Source organism: Pelobates fuscus, chromosome 13 (assembly GCF_036172605.1).
Source record: "Pelobates fuscus isolate aPelFus1 chromosome 13, aPelFus1.pri, whole genome shotgun sequence".
NCBI lineage: Eukaryota > Metazoa > Chordata > Amphibia > Anura > Pelobatidae > Pelobates > Pelobates fuscus.
Window position 1 is genome coordinate 1,700,523 of NC_086329.1, and position 22,289 is coordinate 1,722,811.

Below are 22,289 nucleotides of genomic sequence, written 5' to 3' on the forward strand. Positions count from 1 at the left end.
AGCCCATTCCAGGGAAACAAACTGCGGTAACCATGGCAACCACCCGCCACGCGGCGCCCGGGCGTGATGACGTAATGCGGTGGACACGCCCACACAAGGCTGGGCCGCTCTGATTGGCTGCCTGGCTGGGCTCGCCGCTCACTGCTGACGTCACGCCACGTCGGACTCTTCACCGGAGACAGCGAGAGAGAGAGCACCTACCGGCCCCGGGCTACCACCTACCGCTACCTACCGACAGCCACCTACCGGCCCCGGGCTACCACCTACCGCTACCTACCGACAGCCACCTACCGGCCCCGGGCTACCGGCACAGCCAGCGATTCCTACCGGAGGTAAGTGCCCCCCCCCTCCATCTGTATAGCGCTGCCGGGGTCCCCCCCCTCCATCTGTATAGCGCTGCCGGGGTCCCCCCCCTCCATCTGTATAGCGCTGCCGGGGTCCCCCCCTCCATCTGTATAGCGCTGCCGGGGTCCCCCCCCTCCATCTGTATAGCGCTGCCGGGGTCCCCCCCTCCATCTGTATAGCGCTGCCGGGGTCCCCCCCCCTCCATCTGTATAGCGCTGCCGGGGTCCCCCCCCCTCCATCTGTATAGCGCTGCCGGGGTCCCCCCCTCCATCTGTATAGCGCTGCCGGGGTCCCCCCCTCCATCTGTATAGCGCTGCCGGGGTCCCCCCCTCCATCTGTATAGCGCTGCCGGGGTCCCCCCCCCTCCATCTGTATAGCGCTGCCGGGGTCCCCCCCTCCATCTGTATAGCGCTGCCGGGGTCCCCCCCCCTCCATCTGTATAGCGCTGCCGGGGTCCCCCCCTCCATCTGTATAGCGCTGCCGGGGTCCCCCCCCTCCATCTGTATAGCGCTGCCGGGGTCCCCCCCCTCCATCTGTATAGCGCTGCCGGGGTCCCCCCCCCTCCATCTGTATAGCGCTGCCGGGGTCCCCCCCCTCCATCTGTATAGCGCTGCCGGGGTCCCCCCCCTCCATCTGTATAGCGCTGCCGGGGTCCCCCCCTCCATCTGTATAGCGCTGCCGGGGTCCCCCCCTCCATCTGTATAGCGCTGCCGGGGTCCCCCCCTCCATCTGTATAGCGCTGCCGGGGTCCCCCCCCCTCCATCTGTATAGCGCTGCCGGGGTCCCCCCCTCCATCTGTATAGCGCTGCCGGGGTCCCCCCCTCCATCTGTATAGCGCTGCCGGGGTCCCCCCCCTCCATCTGTATAGCGCTGCCGGGGTCCCCCCCCTCCATCTGTATAGCGCTGCCGGGGTCCCCCCCCTCCATCTGTATAGCGCTGCCGGGGTCCCCCCCCTCCATCTGTATAGCGCTGCCGGGGTCCCCCCCTCCATCTGTATAGCGCTGCCGGGGTCCCCCCCCTCCATCTGTATAGCGCTGCCGGGGTCCCCCCCCTCCATCTGTATAGCGCTGCCGGGGTCCCCCCCCTCCATCTGTATAGCGCTGCCGGGGTCCCCCCCCCTCCATCTGTATAGCGCTGCCGGGGTCCCCCCCTCCATCTGTATAGCGCTGCCGGGGTCCCCCCCTCCATCTGTATAGCGCTACCGGGGTCCCCCCCTCCATCTGTATAGCGCTGCCGGGGTCCCCCCCCCTCCATCTGTATAGCGCTGCCGGGGTCCCCCCCTCCATCTGTATAGCGCTGCCGGGGTCCCCCCCCTCCATCTGTATAGCGCTGCCGGGGTCCCCCCCCTCCATCTGTATAGCGCTGCCGGGGTCCCCCCCCTCCATCTGTATAGCGCTGCCGGGGTCCCCCCCCTCCATCTGTATAGCGCTGCCGGGGTCCCCCCCCTCCATCTGTATAGCGCTGCCGGGGTCCCCCCCCTCCATCTGTATAGCGCTGCCGGGGTCCCCCCCCTCCATCTGTATAGCGCTGCCGGGGTCCCCCCCCTCCATCTGTATAGCGCTGCCGGGGTCCCCCCCCTCCATCTGTATAGCGCTGCCGGGGTCCCCCCCTCCATCTGTATAGCGCTGCCGGGGTCCCCCCCCTCCATCTGTATAGCGCTGCCGGGGTCCCCCCCTCCATCTGTATAGCGCTGCCGGGGTCCCCCCCCTCCATCTGTATAGCGCTGCCGGGGTCCCCCCCCCTCCATCTGTATAGCGCTGCCGGGGTCCCCCCCCTCCATCTGTATAGCGCTGCCGGGGTCCCCTCCCTCCATCTGTATAGCGTTGCCAGGGTCCCCCCCCCTCCATCTGTATAGCGCTGCCGGGGTCCCCCCCCTCCATCTGTATAGCGCTGCCGGGGTCCCCCCCCCTCCATCTGTATAGCGCTGCCGGGGTCCCCCCCCCCTCCATCTGTATAGCGCTGCCGGGGTCCCCTCCCTCCATCTGTATAGCGCTGCCGGGGTCCCCCCCCCTCCATCTGTATAGCGCTGCCGGGGTCCCCCCCCTCCATCTGTATAGCGCTGCCGGGGTCCCCCCCCTCCATCTGTATAGCGCTGCCGGGGTCCCCCCCCCCTCCATCTGTATAGCGCTGCCGGGGTCCCCCCCCCTCCATCTGTATAGCGCTGCCGGGGTCCCCCCCCCTCCATCTGTATAGCGCTGCCGGGGTCCCCCCCTCCATCTGTATAGCGCTGCCGGGGTCCCCCCCCTCCATCTGTATAGCGCTGCCGGGGTCCCCCCCCCTCCATCTGTATAGCGCTGCCGGGGTCCCCCCCCTCCATCTGTATAGCGCTGCCGGGGTCCCCCCCCTCCATCTGTATAGCGCTGCCGGGGTCCCCCCCCTCCATCTGTATAGCGCTGCCGGGGTCCCCCCCCTCCATCTGTATAGCGCTGCCGGGGTCCCCCCCCTCCATCTGTATAGCGCTGCCGGGGTCCCCCCCCTCCATCTGTATAGCGCTGCCGGGGTCCCCCCCCTCCATCTGTATAGCGCTGCCGGGGTCCCCCCCTCCATCTGTATAGCGCTGCCGGGGTCCCCCCCCTCCATCTGTATAGCGCTGCCGGGGTCCCCCCCCTCCATCTGTATAGCGCTGCCGGGGTCCCCCCCCCTCCATCTGTATAGCGCTGCCGGGGTCCCCCCCCCTCCATCTGTATAGCGCTGCCGGGGTCCCCCCCCTCCATCTGTATAGCGCTGCCGGGGTCCCCCCCCTCCATCTGTATAGCGCTGCCGGGGTCCCCTCCCTCCATCTGTATAGCGCTGCCGGGGTCCCCCCCCTCCATCTGTATAGCGCTGCCGGGGTCCCCCCCCCCTCCATCTGTATAGCGCTGCCGGGGTCCCCCCCCTCCATCTGTATAGCGCTGCCGGGGTCCCCCCCCCTCCATCTGTATAGCGCTGCCGGGGTCCCCCCCCTCCATCTGTATAGCGCTGCCGGGGTCCCCCCCCCTCCATCTGTATAGCGCTGCCGGGGTCCCCCCCCCTCCATCTGTATAGCGCTGCCGGGGTCCCCCCCCCTCCATCTGTATAGCGCTGCCGGGGTCCCCCCCCTCCATCTGTATAGCGCTGCCGGGGTCCCCTCCCTCCATCTGTATAGCGCTGCCGGGGTCCCCCCCCTCCATCTGTATAGCGCTGCCGGGGTCCCCCCCCCCTCCATCTGTATAGCGCTGCCGGGGTCCCCCCCCCTCCATCTGTATAGCGCTGCCGGGGTCCCCCCCCCTCCATCTGTATAGCGCTGCCGGGGTCCCCCCCCTCCATCTGTATAGCGCTGCCGGGGTCCCCCCCCTCCATCTGTATAGCGCTGCCGGGGTCCCCCCCACTCCATCTGTATAGCGCTGCCGGGGTCCCCCCCCCTCCATCTGTATAGCGCTGCCGGGGTCCCCCCCCCTCCATCTGTATAGCGCTGCCGGGGTCCCCCCCTCCATCTGTATAGCGCTGCCGGGGTCCCCCCCTCCATCTGTATAGCGCTGCCGGGGTCCCCCCCCCCTCCATCTGTATAGCGCTGCCGGGGTCCCCCCCCCCTCCATCTGTATAGCGCTGCCGGGGTCCCCCCCCCCCTCCATCTGTATAGCGCTGCCGGGGTCCCCCCCCCCCCTCCATCTGTATAGCGCTGCCGGGGTATCCAATGTGCGTATTCTTGTGTAAATAACACTTTGCTGGGGTTTTCAAATTCAAGGGGATTACTTTATTTTTGTGTAAAGTTGCTGAACTGGGAAAGGCAGCTGTTTATAAAATGCCCTGTGACCCCCAGATGTCTGATCAGTATGGAAGGTTAGGGGTCATGCTGGGATTTTCCATCTGGTACTAAGACGGACTAAGTTTTATCCAAAATGTAATAGTGATCTAACGGAAGAGATATGTGGATGAATATTGTTCGAGGTTCCCCCCCGCCCCCCCAGGTTCATGGCAGAATGGTCCCAGCATTCCTTGTGCACGTTTAGGATGTCTATTGCTATGTGCAATAAGTTGGACAGATTGCTATTTCTATATTAAGCAGGATCTGTGACTTACGCAATGTTTTTTTAAACCATTATTTGTTTTGTAAAGAACGAAAGTCGAATGCAGGCTGAGCTCTTGCATCCAATATCTAATCCGTGCTGTGTTTCTTCAGAATTGACGTCTTTTCCCGTCATGATTCTCGATGAAACTCCCTTGTTTGATCCTGGTTTGGTGGCTGAGCTGGACTGGAGTCAGAACATGGTGTCCTTCTGTCCCGATATCTCTCCTGTACATCCTGGGGATGGCCTTGTCCTCAGGCCGCTCTGCACATCTGACTTGGATAGAGGTATTTCCCACAAACCTTTAAAGGCTCTTGAAATCAATGTTTGAATCGCTGAGTCCATTTTTATAGTAAATATTAATTTAAACACAAACCAATAATTGTTTTTGTGGGGCTGTTTCTGTAGATTATGACTGGAAGCAGGTTGTGCGTGAGTGTCATGGTTGTCTCCTTGGGCTCAGTGTATCCAACGCACGCCATCTCTCCACGAGATGCACAGTGTATATCACTCCCGTTCTTTTATTACAGGTTTCTACAAGGTTCTCGGTCAACTGACAAAAGTTGGAGATGTAACAACTGAGCAATTTATCAGTAAGTGTTGAATTCTCTTTTATTCCTTTTTATAGAGCACCAACATGTTCTGCAGCGCTGTACACAGCCTATAAAACAAATCAAATAATAATATACTGCATTCTAAAGGTGTGGGGAAAAACTGAGCCAGCACGGTTTCCTCCATAATATTCATCTATGGGGCTTATTGGGGCAGTAATTGATGTATGCATTCTGATTGCTGCTACATTTACTCGCCACTAGCTGTTGACCAGTGAAATTCACCCCTGGTTGCTTGCAGTGGTTAGTAACTTTGAAGGCCTGGCTAGATAGAACTTTAAATGTTAAGCCCGGCACAAGAATTTACATTTCCCTCTTCCCGCTAATACCTGCCAATGTAGAAGGGTGAATTCTGGTGAAGACACCCTTATCTCCAGGATTCTTCTGGGTTTAGACTTGTTGAGCTGGAGGATCTGCACATGAAGTCGGTGATTAACATTGCATGCCAAGCTGTGCCTTGTAATCCAGCCATACTAGTAAATACTAATATTTCTTTAAGCTGGGAATTTACAAAGGAGGCTCTAACTAGAATTACTGGTTTGTCTAATCTGTCACCTCCCAGCCAAATCCTAGCAGAGTAATGGCAACTTATTCATCCAACCTCCTGAGACAAAGGCCGCTCACTAAACATAGAACTGAAAACAGAGTTGCTAAAATTTGCCAAAGTGTCCCACTCGATTCTAGCCGCAGTTTCCTGATGTCAGCCATTGATTACTGAAGGCTTAATGTGTACCTTTATTACATTAGAACGATTTGCTTTTCAGAGAAGTTTGAGCACATGAAGCAGTCTGGGGATTACTATGCCGTCGTGGTGGAAGATCTAAACCTGGGCCAGATAGTTGCTACGGCTACTCTCATCGTGGAGCATAAATTTATACATGGCTGTGCAAAGGTATACACTGTCAGCAAAGTCTGTTCTGTAACTATAAAATAAAAAGAACAGCCTTGTATTTCTTTCCTTCTGGTGTCCGATTCCAGGATAACTTTATACTTTTCCTAAAGCTATAGTGCCTGCCCCTACCTAAAGGGACACTACAGTCACCAGAACAGCTACAGCTTGTTGTACGGTATACAGCTTGTTGTACGGTATACAGCTTAAAGGACCACTATAGTGCCAGGAAAACACTTGTTTTCCTGGTACTATAGTGCCCTGAGGGTGCCCCCACCCTCAGGGACCCCCTCCCGCTGGGCTCTGGGGAGAGGAAAGGGGTTAAAACTTACCTTTCTCCAGCGCCAGGCGGGGAGCTCTCCTCCTCCCATTCGGCTGAATGCGCACGCGCGGCAAGAGCTGCGCGCATTCAGCCGGTCTCATAGGAAAGCATTATCAATGCTTTCCTATGGACGCTTGCGTGCTCTCACTGATTTTCACAGTGAGAATCACGCAAGCGCCTCTAGCGGCTGTCAGTGAGACAGCCACTAGAGGATTTGGAGGATTAACCTGTTTCTCTGAAACTGCTATGTTTATAAAAAAAGAAATGGGTTAACCCTAGCTGGACCTGGCACCCAGACCACTTCTTTAAGCTGAAGTGGTCTGGGTGCCTATAGTGGTCTTTTAATGTAAGATATACAGCTTGTTGTATAATATGCAGCTGTTCTGGTGACTATACCCTGTCCCTGTAGGCTTTTTCAGAGAAATTACAGTATTTACATTGCTCCCTATTGCTTCAGACTTGAGGAAGAGAGGAAAACTCTTGAAAGCGTGTCTTTGAAATATTATGTTAGTCCAGGAAAAGAGGTATCTGCTCCCTAGGAACACCTCCAGTGTCACTCCTCCGATGGCCACTGGAGGTGCTTCCTTGCTCAGTGCTGCACAGTCTGACTGATGTTCAGCATCTCCCCACTAGGTATGGAGATGCTGAACTTTCTCCGTAGGGATGCAATGATTCAATGCTGACTGGCCCCAGCCCACATCCTTGGCTGAGATGATCAGAATTGACTATCTCAGCCAATCCAATGTTTTCCCACAGGAGTTTTTTTTATCCTATTTAAGAGGGGAAGGGGAGCCGGTTAACACTAAAAGATCAGGAATACGTGTTTGTATTCCTGATACTATCAGCAGGCACCCCTTAACACTGCAAATGAAAACGTTGTGATTTTAGAGAAACGGCTGTTTATATTGTGGGGTTAAGACTGCCTCTAGTGGCGCTTCCTGCTGTGTTATGTAGTTTGCATGAGGATGTCGAGCATGTGAAAAACTAATTTCCAACACGGAAGGCCCGATACGTGCACTGCTTGCAGTTCTCACCATCGGCTGGCCCTCAGCGCTAGAATCAGGTAAATGGGAGGATGGAGGGGGGGGGGGGGTCTTCTAGTATTAGAATAAAGCTGTTTTCCTAACGGTATGGCGTTACATTTTAACTGTGTAAATAAAACCCAACCTAGCTTACCTCTTTCCAGCAGTAACCTCCTGTATCATGGGGGAAACACTGCTCCTCGTACACCCAGTATATCTCACAGGAAACCCTTGGGGCTTTCCTACGAGCCGCAGTTTTACTTGGTAAGACAGACACTCGAGGTGGATTTAACCCTCAAACAATAGAACACTTTAAAATACATAGAAACTTCATGACTAATTATAAACCGTGTATAATACCTGGATAATAAATCTTGCCTAACAAGTTCCATGTACATAGATTCCAGACAATAAAAATAGCAGTGGTGAAAACCCCACAAATGAATACAATTGCTGCTGGTAGAAGTAGTACCTTGGGTGTGTGATCGAGTAGCAGAAACCCAATGACTTTCTAATTTCTGGAATAATGTTTCTTTGTGTCATACACTTGGAGTGCAGCATTCCATGTATGACCACTAGTGAGTGGCATCATCTATGAACTCAGTGGCTTTAACCCTGCAATGTAAACAGGACGATGACGTGGTGTGGGTGACCTTAGTCCTTTAACGGATCCAAGTTCTTCTCTCGCCTCTGGTGGAGGGGGGGGTAAGAAAAGGGGGCATTGTAAACTTCCCCCTCTCTGTTCTTCACCAAATGTTTATTGTACCTCATGGACCCAGGCTGTTAGAGCTGATTGATTGTTTTGGTTTATTCACGGTCACTTTCTAGAATTTTTTTATAATTCTTTATTTTTGTTGTGCAGGTAGGTACATGTCACTCACAAACGCCACAACAGCGTACTTATATAGTCATACAGGTTTGACAATGGCATGAGTGTGTGCACATTTTTTTTTTTTAAATATTAACAAGCTCAATAAAACATTTAACATTTGGAGTATACAGGAGTGTACACATCTGCCTGAGAGACAAGGCTGGAGGATCAAGTGTAAAAAAGACAGACATGGAAATTGTTAAAACAACATAAGCTAGCTAGGTGAGGTCTGATGCTCGGTTGCCGCTGGGTACTTAACTTTACGGTGACTGGGGATAGCCCTCATGATGCTAGGGACAAATGATGCTAAATAACAGGCACATTTTTATAGATTATATCTGGTATGCGTAGTAGGTACTTTCGCTATGTGCTGTGAGTATACAGGCATTAGAAGAAAGAAAAGCTTCTGTGGCCAAAGATGGAGCCTAGGTAGTAGTAAATGTACATCTGTGTGATATAGGCTTACTGATAAGTGGCTAAAGGCATTGTCTATAACAAGTGACAAGTTGCAAGATGATATTGATTAATAAAAAATGAGAGAAAAAAAAAAATAGATTAAACATGCTGAATTATCTCAGAGCTATAATGCATTTCCTCTGCTGGGTCCATTGAAATGAGGCAAAACAGAGTTAACGTAGCATAGGGTTTTCATAACATGTTAACAGCCTTGTTGTATGCAATGAGGCTACATCAAGTGCAGGAGGTTTTGGTTCCGCCGGACCATAGGGGGGCCTCTCAGGTATGGGCCGTCGTCGGCATAGCCTGGGTGAGACCTTTTGGGAGAAATGTCTTGGAGGTAGCTGGGTTCCATTCATGGGTCTTGGAGGTTGTACGGGGTTGCCGTAGGGAGTCTTGTGGTAGGCCCCAGGTCGTTAAGTGTTGTCTCGATTCCTGCAGGTCAGATATGATGTAAGTGGTGTTTCCCTGGATCACCTGGAGCTTGTGGGGTGAGCGCCACTGGTATTTGATGTTGCTGGTGCGGAGCAGAGTGGTGAGGGGCTTGAGGGTTGCGCGCCATGCCATCGTTCCTTTGGATAGGTCCGCATAGAACGTCAGAGACATATCCTCGAAGGTGTAAGGTGTTGCTCCTCTGATGGCAGCCATAAGTGCCTCTTTATCCTGTCTTCTCTGGAACCTAACTATTGTGTCCCTGGTTGCTGTAAGTGGGGCTGTCGTGGGTTTGGGTATTCTAAACAAGCCATCTATGTTCATGCTCTTGGCTTGCTTCTGAGGGAGTATTTGGCTTACCAGGCGTCTGATGAGATGAGGTAGTTCTGTGTCCGGGGTTGATTCGGGTATACCTCTGATTTTTAAATTTTGAGCACGCCTTGAGTCCTCCAGTGCCGCCATTTTATGTTCCATAAGCTTGTGCTGTTGTTGTAGTGATTGTAAGTCCTGCTGGTGCACAGTCAGTTGTCGTGTGAGGTTACGGGACTCCTGTTCCACTGTACCCACGCGATCCGACAAACCCTGAATGTCTCTTTTCATGCCCGCCATATCGACTTGGATATTTTGGCGGAGTTCGGCCAATAGCTCCCGCATCTCGGCCTTTGTGACCGGTGATGTGTCCTGTTGCGGTATGAGTGATACCGGCGTCGGTGCTGTGAGTAAGCTCCCATCTTCCAGGTCTGAGAGTTGGTCGTCGGAGTTATCCAACTCGTCCAGGTAGTCGGCCATGTTAGGTTCCTGGGCGCCATGTGCTCGCCGCCATAGGTCCCCAATGCTTGCGCCCGGTCGGGGCATGTCAGCTTTCTGCTTTTTGCTTTTTCTTCCCATTGCTGGGTTCTTTGTTGGTGCAGTTCAGCTGTATTTTCTCTTGTTTGGGGGGTGATTTGAGGTCTTTTTCTGTGTTTTTAGGTTGGTATTTCACGGAGCTCTCTGTAGTTGCGACCAGTCGGCTCGGCAGTTGGCTCCGCCCCCCCCTCTTTCTAGAATTTTAACTCTGACTATGTGGCTGCCAGACAAGGGATTCTTCCTGAGGTCAGGTTAACTGACTGCACTATAACAGCAACTGTTGGAACAGAGTAAAAGCCGTACGATCTGATTTTCTTACAGAGAGGCAGAATAGAAGAGGTTGTGGTCAGCGATGAATGCAGAGGGAAGCAGCTTGGAAAACTGTAAGTAACTTGGTTATTAGTATACAAAAAGTACTATAACCACTAAATTGCATTTTTAACACAGTGGTGTAGTGGTTATGGTCCGAATTGTTTGCAGGTACCAACTTCCCTTCTACACATTTTGTGTCAAACTGTTTAATCTCTCTGTGCCGGTCGTTGTGTCAAACTGTTTAATCTCTCTGTGCCGGTCGCCTGCCCAATATCACTGTTTTACCTATTGGAGCAGTCAGAAATTTTCCCACAAGAGGGCAGCCTGCATCTATATAACTAGTAGAATCACACATAAGGATACCGAATTAGGGAGCTAGAATACTAAAACACATTTACGCACTTTTATTTTTTTTATTAATATGTTCACCCAGAGAGAGCCTTGTAGTAATGCCAACCTATACTATCTGCTGGCACATTACAGCGCACCACAGTACCCCCAAACCACATTCCTAACAGCACATTTAAATGGTGTAAAAACCTCGGGTAGCACCTACACAGCTGCTTTGTACCATAGCCAATCCACTCAGTTGTAGTGGTTATGGTACTACAGTACCCTTTAAAGTAGGGTACTGTCAGGGAGAGCACTCAGACACTTCTGCCACCATAACAACATCACTGAGATGAAGTTGGGATCGGGGTAAAAGTGTTCTTGATGCATGAACATTCTAATCACCATAACCACTACACATCACTGTAGTGTTTATGGAGCCAGAAGTGCCCTGGAGAGTAAGGTATGTGTGCAGCCATGGCCACCTAGCAACCCTCAGTAGTGTGCACATTAATTGGGACAAAATGGGGGGAAGTAAAATATTTTTTCAAGAAATGATTTGTTTTAAGTCCATTTTACAGGGATTTTTCTTCATGAATGTTGGGTTTAAAGGGGCACTAAGGAAGCAGGTTTGGTGTATAGATCATCCCTGCATGTGAGGCACACAGCCGTCCTAAACACTTCCAGTAAAGAGCGATTGAATGTTTACACTTTATTGCAAATTATTTTTAATTTAGGCTTGCTAGACCCTGCAGGAGCCTCCTGTATGTGACTGAAGTTCAATGAAGAGGAGATAGAAAATGCTGAAAGTGTTTAGGGAGGTGCAGCTAGTGATGGCAGAGGCATTATCTAGAATATAAAGAACCCAGGACCAACGAGTGAAATCTCAACGTGTCTTTCCTGGTAAAATACATTGAGGACTATAGTGTACCTTAAGTCCAGGCCGATCAAGCACATTGATTTATTTTTCTAGCTCGAGCTTTGTGCCACAATTCAAAAGCTGTCAAGTCATCCTGAAATGCCCCAGCTCTCATATTAATGAAACCCTCATACAATCGGTTGGAACTAGGCTCCCCGTAGTACCTACTGTGCTGGGTTTGGAGATGCTGCCAACACACCTTTGTAACCTTAATAGAAGGTTTTCCATGTGTCAGGGTACAAGTTTTAACACTTTCACTGCCTTTTGCCCACCTTTAAGAAATCTACGCTGTTAAACGTCAACCCAATAAGTCTTTCTGAAGGTTGTTTTTTTTAATGCATTTTACAGTTGACAATCAAGCACCTTCAGAAAGGTTTAATTTCTACCTCCCTGGGCAATGAGGCTTTAACTGAATGGTGTAGACTTCTTGAAGCGGAGTGAAAGGCAAGCGAGCTGAAATCTGACGCCTCGCAAAGTAAATGGTTGGTATGGGCCAACACGTATAAATCTTAGACGCCTTCAAACATTTTGTCTTTCAAGATCAGAGCCGGTGTGTAAAGTTTCACCCAGCCCTGTAATTATGGGAGGGGACTAGGGCACATCTGGCCCCACAACAGTGAGCTTCAATGATTAGGGTGCTTGAAGGGTTCCTTTTTCCATCAAATAGTTGGCCAAATGTTAAGCCAGGGACTGGATGGTGTTCAATCAGCATGAAGTACTTTATTCAGTAAAATGATTTCACTTTACAATGTTCTCTGTACCAATAGCACACACACACAGGTTATAAATAGGATTTGCCTGTACAAGGTTACCTACAGCACTCAACACAGAGCTGTGAAGGGATCCCTGCATCATTGGAGAGAGTAGCACAGCGCGTCTCCTCCTTCACTGAGCGCTGGGGGGGCTGTAAGAACAGGCGGATTAGGAATCCCATGAAGAACTATGTTAATAGCTTGCGGATAGCGTCTAGCTAGAATAATACGATTGTATAAACTCACTCCCAAACAGTCTGATAGTGTCACGGTTCGGATACAGTTTAAATAACTCTCCAAGCAATAACACAGGATTTAATGCATTTGATTTTGCTATAATTCTGGAATTTTTGTAGAATATGGGAAAGTGATCTCCTCGGCCGTATCTGCATTAGGAGACAGGCAGTTTGCTCAGTTGTAACACACGCGCTGACCAAACATTATGGTTTGTATACATTTGACTCCATGTGACTTATTAAATCCATGCGTCCTCTGACCATAGCATTAATAGAATACATTGTGTGTTGCTGCAGCTTTCTAAACTGCTGTTTTTGTTTTTTTCCCCCCTGCCAGGCTGTTGTCCGTACTTACCTTGTTAAGTAAAAAGTTAGGCTGCTATAAAGTTACGTTGGAATGCAAGCCCAAAAACGTTGCCTTTTATGAGAAGTTTGGCTATGTGGCGTCAGACGAAACCTACATGCAGAGAAGGTTCTCCGACTAATCCTGCGTGAAGCTTTACCAAAGAACTCACAGAGCGCCACTTTACTGTAATATAAAATGTAAATAGCAATTTTACACTATTTTACAAGAGTTGCGTTGTTTAAGGGAAAGTCTAAATATTTCCTAAAAAAGAAAAATCTATATTTGTATCTGTTTGCATTGTATTTTTCTACAATGATTATACTGCTGGGGTCGGGGTGATTTAACCTGAAATACCTCCTATAATAGAAAGTATTTATTGTTCCCTAAAGATGTGGAACGGCGCAGAATGCCATGAAATGGTCCGTATAAACCATTGTAGAATACCATCACGTGAGCTGAGAGCCAAAAGAACCTGATTGGTACAAAATCTATTTATTGTGGGCTAATAGTTAAGGGTTTTTTTTTCCTCCTTACCATAGTGATAAATGATAATTTATTGAAGATCTAATAAAATGATGAATTTTAAAATGTTTTTGTATATTTGAAGTGCTCTTGGGCACAGGTCAGTTATACCATGCAGTCAGTATTTACGAAGGAAAGACTGCAGGGAAACCCCATTCACTAAAACCACTCTAGTAAGAGGGAATGGTTCTGATGCTTAGTGTCCCTTTAAATGCACCAAGATAAATTGTCGTGGTGCCCACACCTGTCTATTTGCTTAGTTTCTACTTAGTCCAAAATTGAGCTTTCAGACAACTTTACCATCAGCTTTTTAGTATATAGCTCCCTAATAACCTGGGAATTATAGCGCTATCTACTAAGCGGCTGCAATGAAATTCCAAACCTAACACGATTGGAGTAACTGTACACATTCTGTGAATTCGCCAGTGCCGTCTGAATGGCGAATGAAGCAACGTGAGAACACTACGGAAGGTGAATATTGTGGGAACATTTTCTTTGACCACAGGAAGTAGAGTGGACTTAAGCTCCTCCTTCGGCCAAAGAAGGTCAAGCTTAGGAAAAATACATAAGACAAAGTAGTCCCTACTTTATCTTGTGTTTTAAAGAAAACTAGAGCAGACGTTTGGAGTCACTATGTGATTACGTACTAAGAGTCCAGGCAGACGTGGAAAAGTACCGGTTTAAGCTGCCAGGCCCAGGAATATTTCACAATACGGATTTATGAAACCAAAACCACATCAGTTAATTTTTACAGTGTTTATTTGGAAAACTTCAGTACAATTGGTTATGAAGGAACAAGAAAAATCTGTATTCAGGCAAAAGCCACAATATAAATCTTCTAATAAAAAGCACTCCGTTATAGTAGGGAAACTTAGCAGAAATGTGTACAATCCTCAGATGATCAAGTATGCTTTTTGTATAGAATCAGGTGTGTTAAAAATGTCAGAACTTCTAAACCTATAAAAATGTATTTACAAAACAAAATCTTAGCAAACATTTCAATACTAAAGCCTCATCTTATAAATTAAACATAACTTTTTATACAAACTCTCCCTCCCAAACATTTGCATTGTTATTTAGAAGTTTACAAATAAAAGGGACAAAAAAAAAACCCCCAAAAAACTTCAAGTATGAAAAGTGCGTTATTGCAATAATACCTCTTCGCAGGACCAAAAAAATCTTGCGTTTTGGTAAAACGGCTGTTTAAGAAGTAAAATGATCAGTGCTTTCCACGCTCTCAGAACTCCAGTAATTGGCCAATAGCAGCACCTGGGCAGAACAGAACCAAGTGATTTTAATGTTCGCGGAGGATTAGGCTTCGTCCAAAGTTCTCTTCAGGCCTCCTGAGTAAGACAAGTTTTGGATTCCTGTGTTAGCGGACGCCTATTGGCAATCAGACTGACACTTCACACACACACAGTGTTACTGTACATTACCTATAGCACCAGCTTGTAGGGAAAGAGGTCTCATCATTTTAATGGTTAGTTTTGCTAGATAGATGGCTTCATATTCCTAAATAGAAAGAATACTTCAATTAAAACAAACATCACAGACTGAAAGCTTCAGAAACTCCTTGTTGGGTCTACTTTCCAAATGATTCTTTGCTTCATAGCCCCCAGCTGTTCCATTTTAATAAAAAATCGCTCCTCCTTGTGTCTACCACAGATATAGATTAACTCGCCCCAGTCCTCGCTCCGATCAGGGGCCATCTATGGCATTTTATAGGTGCAGCCAATGCACACGACTGACCAACGAGTGGATCCCACGGTGTGTAATACTAAATGGAATGCATTAATCATGGGAGATGTGTCGGTGCTAGCATTATGGACAGTCACAGGAATAATGTGGGATTGGGTTAGTTGATAAAAATGGATAGAAGGAATTACATGACCCAATCTTGGCAAGCAACATTTAGAATCTGGGTCTTTACTAAATGATGTGATATTTTATGGGATTTTGGCAGTGATTTACGCTTTATACTTTCATTCATTTTATATGCGTTTACACATAGTGTATTTGGAATATATAGTTTAGCCGTAATATCAGATCTGTGTATAATCTCATTGCATACACGATATCCATCTTCTAAATCAGGGCTAAGCAACCTTCGGCACTCCAGATGTTGTGGACTATATTTCCCATAATGCTGACAGTGCCGAAGGTTGCCTAGCCCTGCAGGTGGTTTTATTATCGGTGTATTAAAGGAGCCAGGATGAGAGAGAGTTAGCTTACAGCCATATATATATATAGTAACAGCTATGTGTCTCAGGAAATACTACCTACCTGAAGTTGATGGACAAATCCAGCATTGGGATTAATACAGAACCGTCTTTCTTGGACGTATGTGAACGCCTCTCTGAAACAGAAGAAAAGCCGTTTAACTGCTTCTGATTGGTGGAATCAAAGGTTTTACAGGTTTTCTGGGATTCAGGGTTTGAAACCATCTCATTTTTCACATACAGTAGGTGGGACAAAAAGCAAAGCTAAATTCTTCTTTTCATAATTATTCACAAAAACATCCTATTAACCCCTTATGGTTTCCCACAATATATCTACAATTCAGGCAAGCAAGCGACCGGTGTGGAATTCCATGTCTCACAAGTGGGATAAAGGGATATTATTTATATTTATTATCATTTCCTGGAGATATTAATGACTCCCATGCACCGCAGTTATTTGTGTATTTTAGCAGATTTGTTTCTTACGTCAATAGTCTAGTTGGTAAGCAGTGATTACCTTTTCTAAATGCGTTAACAGATTTTTGTTTTGCCATTCACAAAATAAGCAATTTTGGGAGTTGTCATGTTTTTGTCTTTTTTAAATGTACCTACACACTTTATACCATTGAATAAAAGACTGATAAGGCTTTCTTGTGATATTGTACTTATTATGAATAATAGCTATAGATAGAAAGGTTGTGAGCCCACAGCTGTCACACATGTACAAGGTTGTTCTACTGTGAACATTGTTTTCTTCCCTTTGTACACTCCAAGCTTGCAAGTCATAGCAACCGTGCAGTAAACGTGTGGAAAAGGGCAGAAAATGAATGAGCAAGACTTGTTTATGTAGACCTAATTTGCACAGGATACAGCCAAGTAAAAGACACAAACCTACTAAATTATTCTGAGAAAAAAGGCAGCATTTAGATTATCAAAATGCTGCACGGTAAATGGTTTGAGTGTGGCATAATACATACATACTTTATTTTTTAAATGAAAATGAACTTAAAGGAGCACTATAGGGTCAGGAACACAAACATGTATTCCTGACCCTATAGTGTTAAAACCACCATCTAGCCCCCTCTTGCCTCCCTAAATATAGTACAATCCTACTTGTATTCAAGTCTGCAGCTCCCGGCTCTGCCCCTGCCTGCTGACATCATCAGAAGTGATGGTGGTGTGAGCCAATCACAATGCTTTCCCATAGGATTGTCTGAGACTGTCAAGGAGGCAGATCGGGGCAGAGCAAGCACAAGTCAAACAGTCCTGACCAATCAGCATCTCCTCAGAGATGCATTGAATCAATGTATCTCTATGAATAAAGTTCAGTGTCTGCATTCAGTGGAGACATTGAATCTCAGTCACTGTAACGGACCGTTTCAGCATATGAGGGGTTAAAATCCGTTTAGGCGATAATCCCCTTTTCTGGATACAGGCACAGCTACTGCAGAACACCACACTCCCGATCTGGATACGAAATAACACTCCGAACTGGAACAGCTGAACAAGAAAAGCATACAATCGGCTTACACTCTTGGCAGTCAGCTTACAATCCAATCCCCCCCAAGAACGAGACGACACTTCATTTTGAGGGTTAAGCAGGAACTCAAGACTGGGACACCCAGTCTGGCTTTTATTACCAACAAGTACATACAGGACACTCCCAGGGGGAGGATGAAATTAACCAATCACATGGATGTACCTCCCACACATTTCCTCCCCTTAGATTAACACTTAACACAATTATACTGTACACCTTTTTCCCCAATTCCTGGATGTACCCCAAATACATATGCTACACCTCCAAAACAGGTATCCCCTGATAGCCCTTATTCAGGGGGACAACATATGCAAGAATCAGCCCATTCGGATAAATGGTTCAGGAGTTATGGGACTTTAAAGTATTGACCGACCGCATGGGTAAAGTATCCGAAAACAGTTCCATGCATTTTGGCCCTGCGGTCGGTCCCAAACAGGTGAATGAAACATACGAATTACTGGTGTTATAGAGACTAAGGGGAGTTCGTATGAATCCCCTAGTTCGTACGTTTCTTTCTACCGAACGGCGGGCCGTTCGGTAGTTTCCCCACGAAATCCTGGAAGTCTGGAGGTCTCAGCGGTGTTTGCCTAGTCGAGTGTCCGATTTCAGTTCCAGACACTCGACGGCAAAACACCGCTGTTCGGTAGTTAAAGATGGCCGCCGCCACGTGTTGGTTTCCTGAATGGCGGCCACCCAGAGGACAAAGACCACACTGCACTGATTGCCAATTACCCGTTTGCAACATTGTTGCAAACGGTAATTGGAGGCACACTTAGTCCTGGGTGGTCTGGTTGTTCGGTAGTTTCCTCAATACAAGGAATGGAGGGATTCTACCGAACAATCAGATGAAGGCTGCATATATATATAACCCAGGTTAACTGCATACATAAATACATATACAATATACAGGCAGTACAATAGGATATGCTTCACAGTCTTAAAGGGACAGTAGTCCCAAAATGTCCATCGCTGATTTTAAAGGGCCAGTAGCAGCAATATAAATTAGTACATGCCCAAATATAGTCTTTAAAGTGCAATATGTCCAGGGGCCATAGTCAGCGGGCAGGAGGCTAGCAGCCAGGCTTCTCCAGCCCACAGTGGCGAAGTTGGTTTCGCCACAGTCACAGTGTGCAGCACTGCCCCAGGATGCACATCTAGCAGCCATCTAAGGTGTGGCCAGTGGAGGTATTACTAAGCTGTAATGTAAACACTGCATTTTCTCTGAACTGTGTTTACAGCAAAAAGCCTGAAGGGAATGATTCTACTCACCAGAACAAATACAATAAGCTGTATACTGTACAATAAGCTGTAGTTATGGTGACTATAGTGTCCCTTTAATGCTAAAATGCACTCACACCACGGAACGCGTGGGAAACGGACAGATGTGGGAAGTCCATGAATGGGACTGAAAGCACTTTAACGTTCCGTTTACCAACTACTGACATGAAGTAAAGCAATAAATACAAATCACGGTGTGTATTCCATGTGCACAGCTCGTGTACTTTAAAATATAAACACAGAATTCTGAGAGACTTGAATCACAGTGATAATAAGACTAACAGATCACCTACCTGTATCACAGTGATAATAAAACTAACAGATCACCTACCCTTATCACAATGATAATAAGACTAATAAACAGATCTCCTACCCGTATCACAGTGATAATAAGACAAACAGATCTCCTACCTGTATCACAGTGATAATAAAACTAATAAACAGATCTCCTACCTGTATCACAATGATAATAAGACTAATAAACAGATCTCCTACCCGTATCACAATGATAATAAAACTAATAAACAGATCTACCTGTATCACAGTGATAATAAGACAAACAGATCTCCTACCTATATCACAGTGATAATAAGACAAACAGATCTCCTACCTATATCACAGTGATAATAAGACAAACAGATCTCCTACCCGTATCACAGTGATAATAAGACAAACAGATCTCCTACCTATATCACAGTGATAATAAGACAAACAGATCTCCTACCTATATCACAGTGATAATAAGACAAACAGATCTCCTACCTGTATCACAGTGATAATAAGACAAACAGATCTCCTACCCGTATCACAGTGATAATAAGACAAACAGATCTCCTACCCGTATCACAGTGATAATAAGACAAACAGATCTCCTACCTGTATCACAGTGATAAGACAAACAGATCTCCTACCTGTATCACAATGATAATAAGACTAACAGATCTCCTACCCGTAGCACAGTGATAATAAGACTAACAGATCTCCTACCTGTATCACAGTGATAAGACAAACAGATCTCCTACCTGTATCACAGTGATAATAAGACTAATAAACAGATCTCCTACCCGTATCACAGTGATAATAAGACTAACAGATCTCCTACCCGTAGCACAGTGATAATAAGACTAACAGATCTCCTACCTGTATCACAGTGATAAGACAAACAGATCTCCTACCTGTATCACAGTGATAATAAGACTAATAAACAGATCTCCTACCTGTATCACAGTGATAATAAGACTAACAGATCTCCTACCTGTATCACAGTGATAAGACAAACAGATCTCCTACCTGTATCACAGTGATAATAAGACAAACAGATCTCCTACCTGTATCACAGTGATAATAAGACAAACAGATCTCCTACCCGTATCACAGTGATAATAAGACAAACAGATCTCCTACCCGTATCACAGTGATAATAAGACAAACAGATCTCCTACCTGTATCACAGTGATAAGACAAACAGATCTCCTACCTGTATCACAATGATAATAAGACTAACAGATCTCCTACCCGTAGCACAGTGATAATAAGACTAACAGATCTCCTACCTGTATCACAGTGATAAGACAAACAGATCTCCTACCTGTATCACAGTGATAATAAGACTAATAAACAGATCTCCTACCCGTATCACAGTGATAATAAGACTAACAGATCTCCTACCCGTAGCACAGTGATAATAAGACAAACAGATCTCCTACCTGTATCACAGTGATAAGACAAACAGATCTCCTACCTGTATCACAGTGATAATAAGACTAATAAACAGATCTCCTACCTGTATCACAGTGATAATAAGACTAACAGATCTCCTACCTGTATCACAGTGATAAGACAAACAGATCTCCTACCTGTATCACAGTGATAATAAGACAAACAGATCTCCTACCTGTATCACAGTGATAATAAGACAAACAGATCTCCTACCTGTATCACAGTGATAATAAGACAAACAGATCTCCTACCCGTATCACAGTGATAATAAGACAAACAGATCTCCTACCTGTATCACAGTGATAATAAGACTAACAGATCTCCTACCTGTATCACAGTGATAATAAGACAAACAGATCTCCTACCCGTAGCACAGTGATAATAAGACTAACAGATCTCCTACCCGTAGCACAGTGATAATAAGACTAACAGATCTCCTACCTGTATCACAGTGATAAGACAAACAGATCTCCTACCTGTATCACAGTGATAATAAGACTAATAAACAGATCTCCTACCTGTATCACAGTGATAATAAGACTAATAAACAGATCTCCTACCTGTATCACAGTGATAATAAGACTAACAGATCTCCTACCTGTATCACAGTGATAAGACAAACAGATCTCCTACCTGTATCACAGTGATAATAAGACAAACAGATCTCCTACCCGTATCACAGTGATAATAAGACAAACAGATCTCCTACCTGTATCACAGTGATAATAAGACAAACAGATCTCCTACCTGTATCACAGTGATAATAAGACAAACAGATCTCCTACCCGTATCACAGTGATAATAAGACAAACAGATCTCCTACCTATATCACAGTGATAATAAGACAAACAGATCTCCTACCTGTATCACAGTGATAAGACAAACAGATCTCCTACCTGTATCACAGTGATAATAAGACTAATAAACAGATCTCCTACCCGTATCACAGTGATAATAAGACTAACAGATCTCCTACCCGTAGCACAGTGATAATAAGACTAACAGATCTCCTACCCGTATCACAGTGATAATAAGACAAACAGATCTCCTACCCGTAGCACAGTGATAATAAGACTAACAGATCTCCTACCCGTATCACAGTGATAATAAGACAAACAGATCTCCTACCCGTATCACAGTGATAATAAGACAAACAGATCTCCTACCTGTATCACAGTGATAAGACAAACAGATCTCCTACCTGTATCACAATGATAATAAGACTAACAGATCTCCTACCCGTAGCACAGTGATAATAAGACTAACAGATCTCCTACCTGTATCACAGTGATAAGACAAACAGATCTCCTACCTGTATCACAGTGATAATAAGACAAACAGATCTCCTACCTGTATCACAGTGATAAGACAAACAGATCTCCTACCTGTATCACAGTGATAATAAGACAAACAGATCTCCTACCTGTATCACAGTGATAATAAGACAAACAGATCTCCTACCTGTATCACAGTGATAATAAGACAAACAGATCTCCTACCTGTATCACAGTGATAATAAGACAAACAGATCTCCTACCTATATCACAGTGATAATAAGACAAACAGATCTCCTACCTGTATCACAGTGTTAATAAGACTAACAGATCTCCTACCTGTATCACAGTGATAATAAGACTAATAAACAGATCTCCTACCCGTATCACAGTGATAATAAGACAAACAGATCTCCTACCTATATCACAGTGATAATAAGACAAACAGATCTCCTACCTGTATCACAGTGATAAGACAAACAGATCTCCTACCTGTATCACAGTGATAATAAGACAAACAGATCTCCTACCTGTATCACAGTGATAATAAGACAAACAGATCTCCTACCTGTATCACAGTGATAATAAGACAAACAGATCTCCTACCCGTATCACAGTGATAATAAGACAAACAGATCTCCTACCCGTATCACAGTGATAATAAGACAAACAGATCTCCTACCTATATCACAGTGATAATAAGACAAACAGATCTCCTACCTGTATCACAGTGATAATAAGACAAACAGATCTCCTACCTGTATCACAGTGATAATAAGACAAACAGATCTCCTACCCGTATCACAGTGATAATAAGACAAACAGATCTCCTACCTATATCACAGTGATAATAAGACAAACAGATCTCCTACCTGTATCACAGTGATAATAAGACTAACAGATCTCCTACCTGTATCACAGTGATAATAAGACTAACAGATCTCCTACCTGTATCACAGTGATAATAAGACTAATAAACAGATCTCCTACCCGTATCACAGTGATAATAAGACAAACAGATCT

The 22,289-nt window shown here is 46.5% G+C and overlaps 2 protein-coding genes across 3 annotated transcripts in view; one reads left to right on the plus strand and one right to left on the minus strand.

Annotated features, from left to right (window-relative positions):
- Positions 1–4,483: 4,483 nt before the first annotated feature.
- Positions 4,484–13,376, plus strand: GNPNAT1 (glucosamine-phosphate N-acetyltransferase 1). Its single transcript, XM_063440278.1, has 5 exons — positions 4,484–4,657; positions 4,901–4,963; positions 5,746–5,873; positions 10,141–10,202; positions 12,706–13,376. The coding sequence occupies exons 1-5, from the start codon at positions 4,504–4,506 to the stop codon at positions 12,851–12,853; spliced, it is 555 nt and encodes a 184-aa protein (XP_063296348.1). The 5' UTR covers positions 4,484–4,503; the 3' UTR covers positions 12,854–13,376.
- A 601-nt stretch (positions 13,377–13,977) lies between these two features.
- Positions 13,978–22,289, minus strand: part of STYX (serine/threonine/tyrosine interacting protein) — a 74,553-nt gene continuing 66,241 nt past the window's right edge. The window contains exons 8-11 of one of the 2 annotated variants that reach the window (XR_010086310.1): positions 15,520–15,592; positions 14,673–14,748; positions 14,394–14,579; positions 13,978–14,193 (exon numbers count right to left, since the gene is read on the minus strand). Coding sequence is in view for 1 of the 2 variants with exons in the window: in XM_063440202.1 (XP_063296272.1) it covers positions 14,548–14,579; positions 14,673–14,748; positions 15,520–15,592 (181 nt within the window). In the remaining variant the exon portion in view is untranslated. Of the gene's footprint in view, positions 14,580–14,672; positions 14,749–15,519; positions 15,593–22,289 lie in introns of both variants that reach the window. The other variant, XM_063440202.1, reaches the window with a different exon arrangement.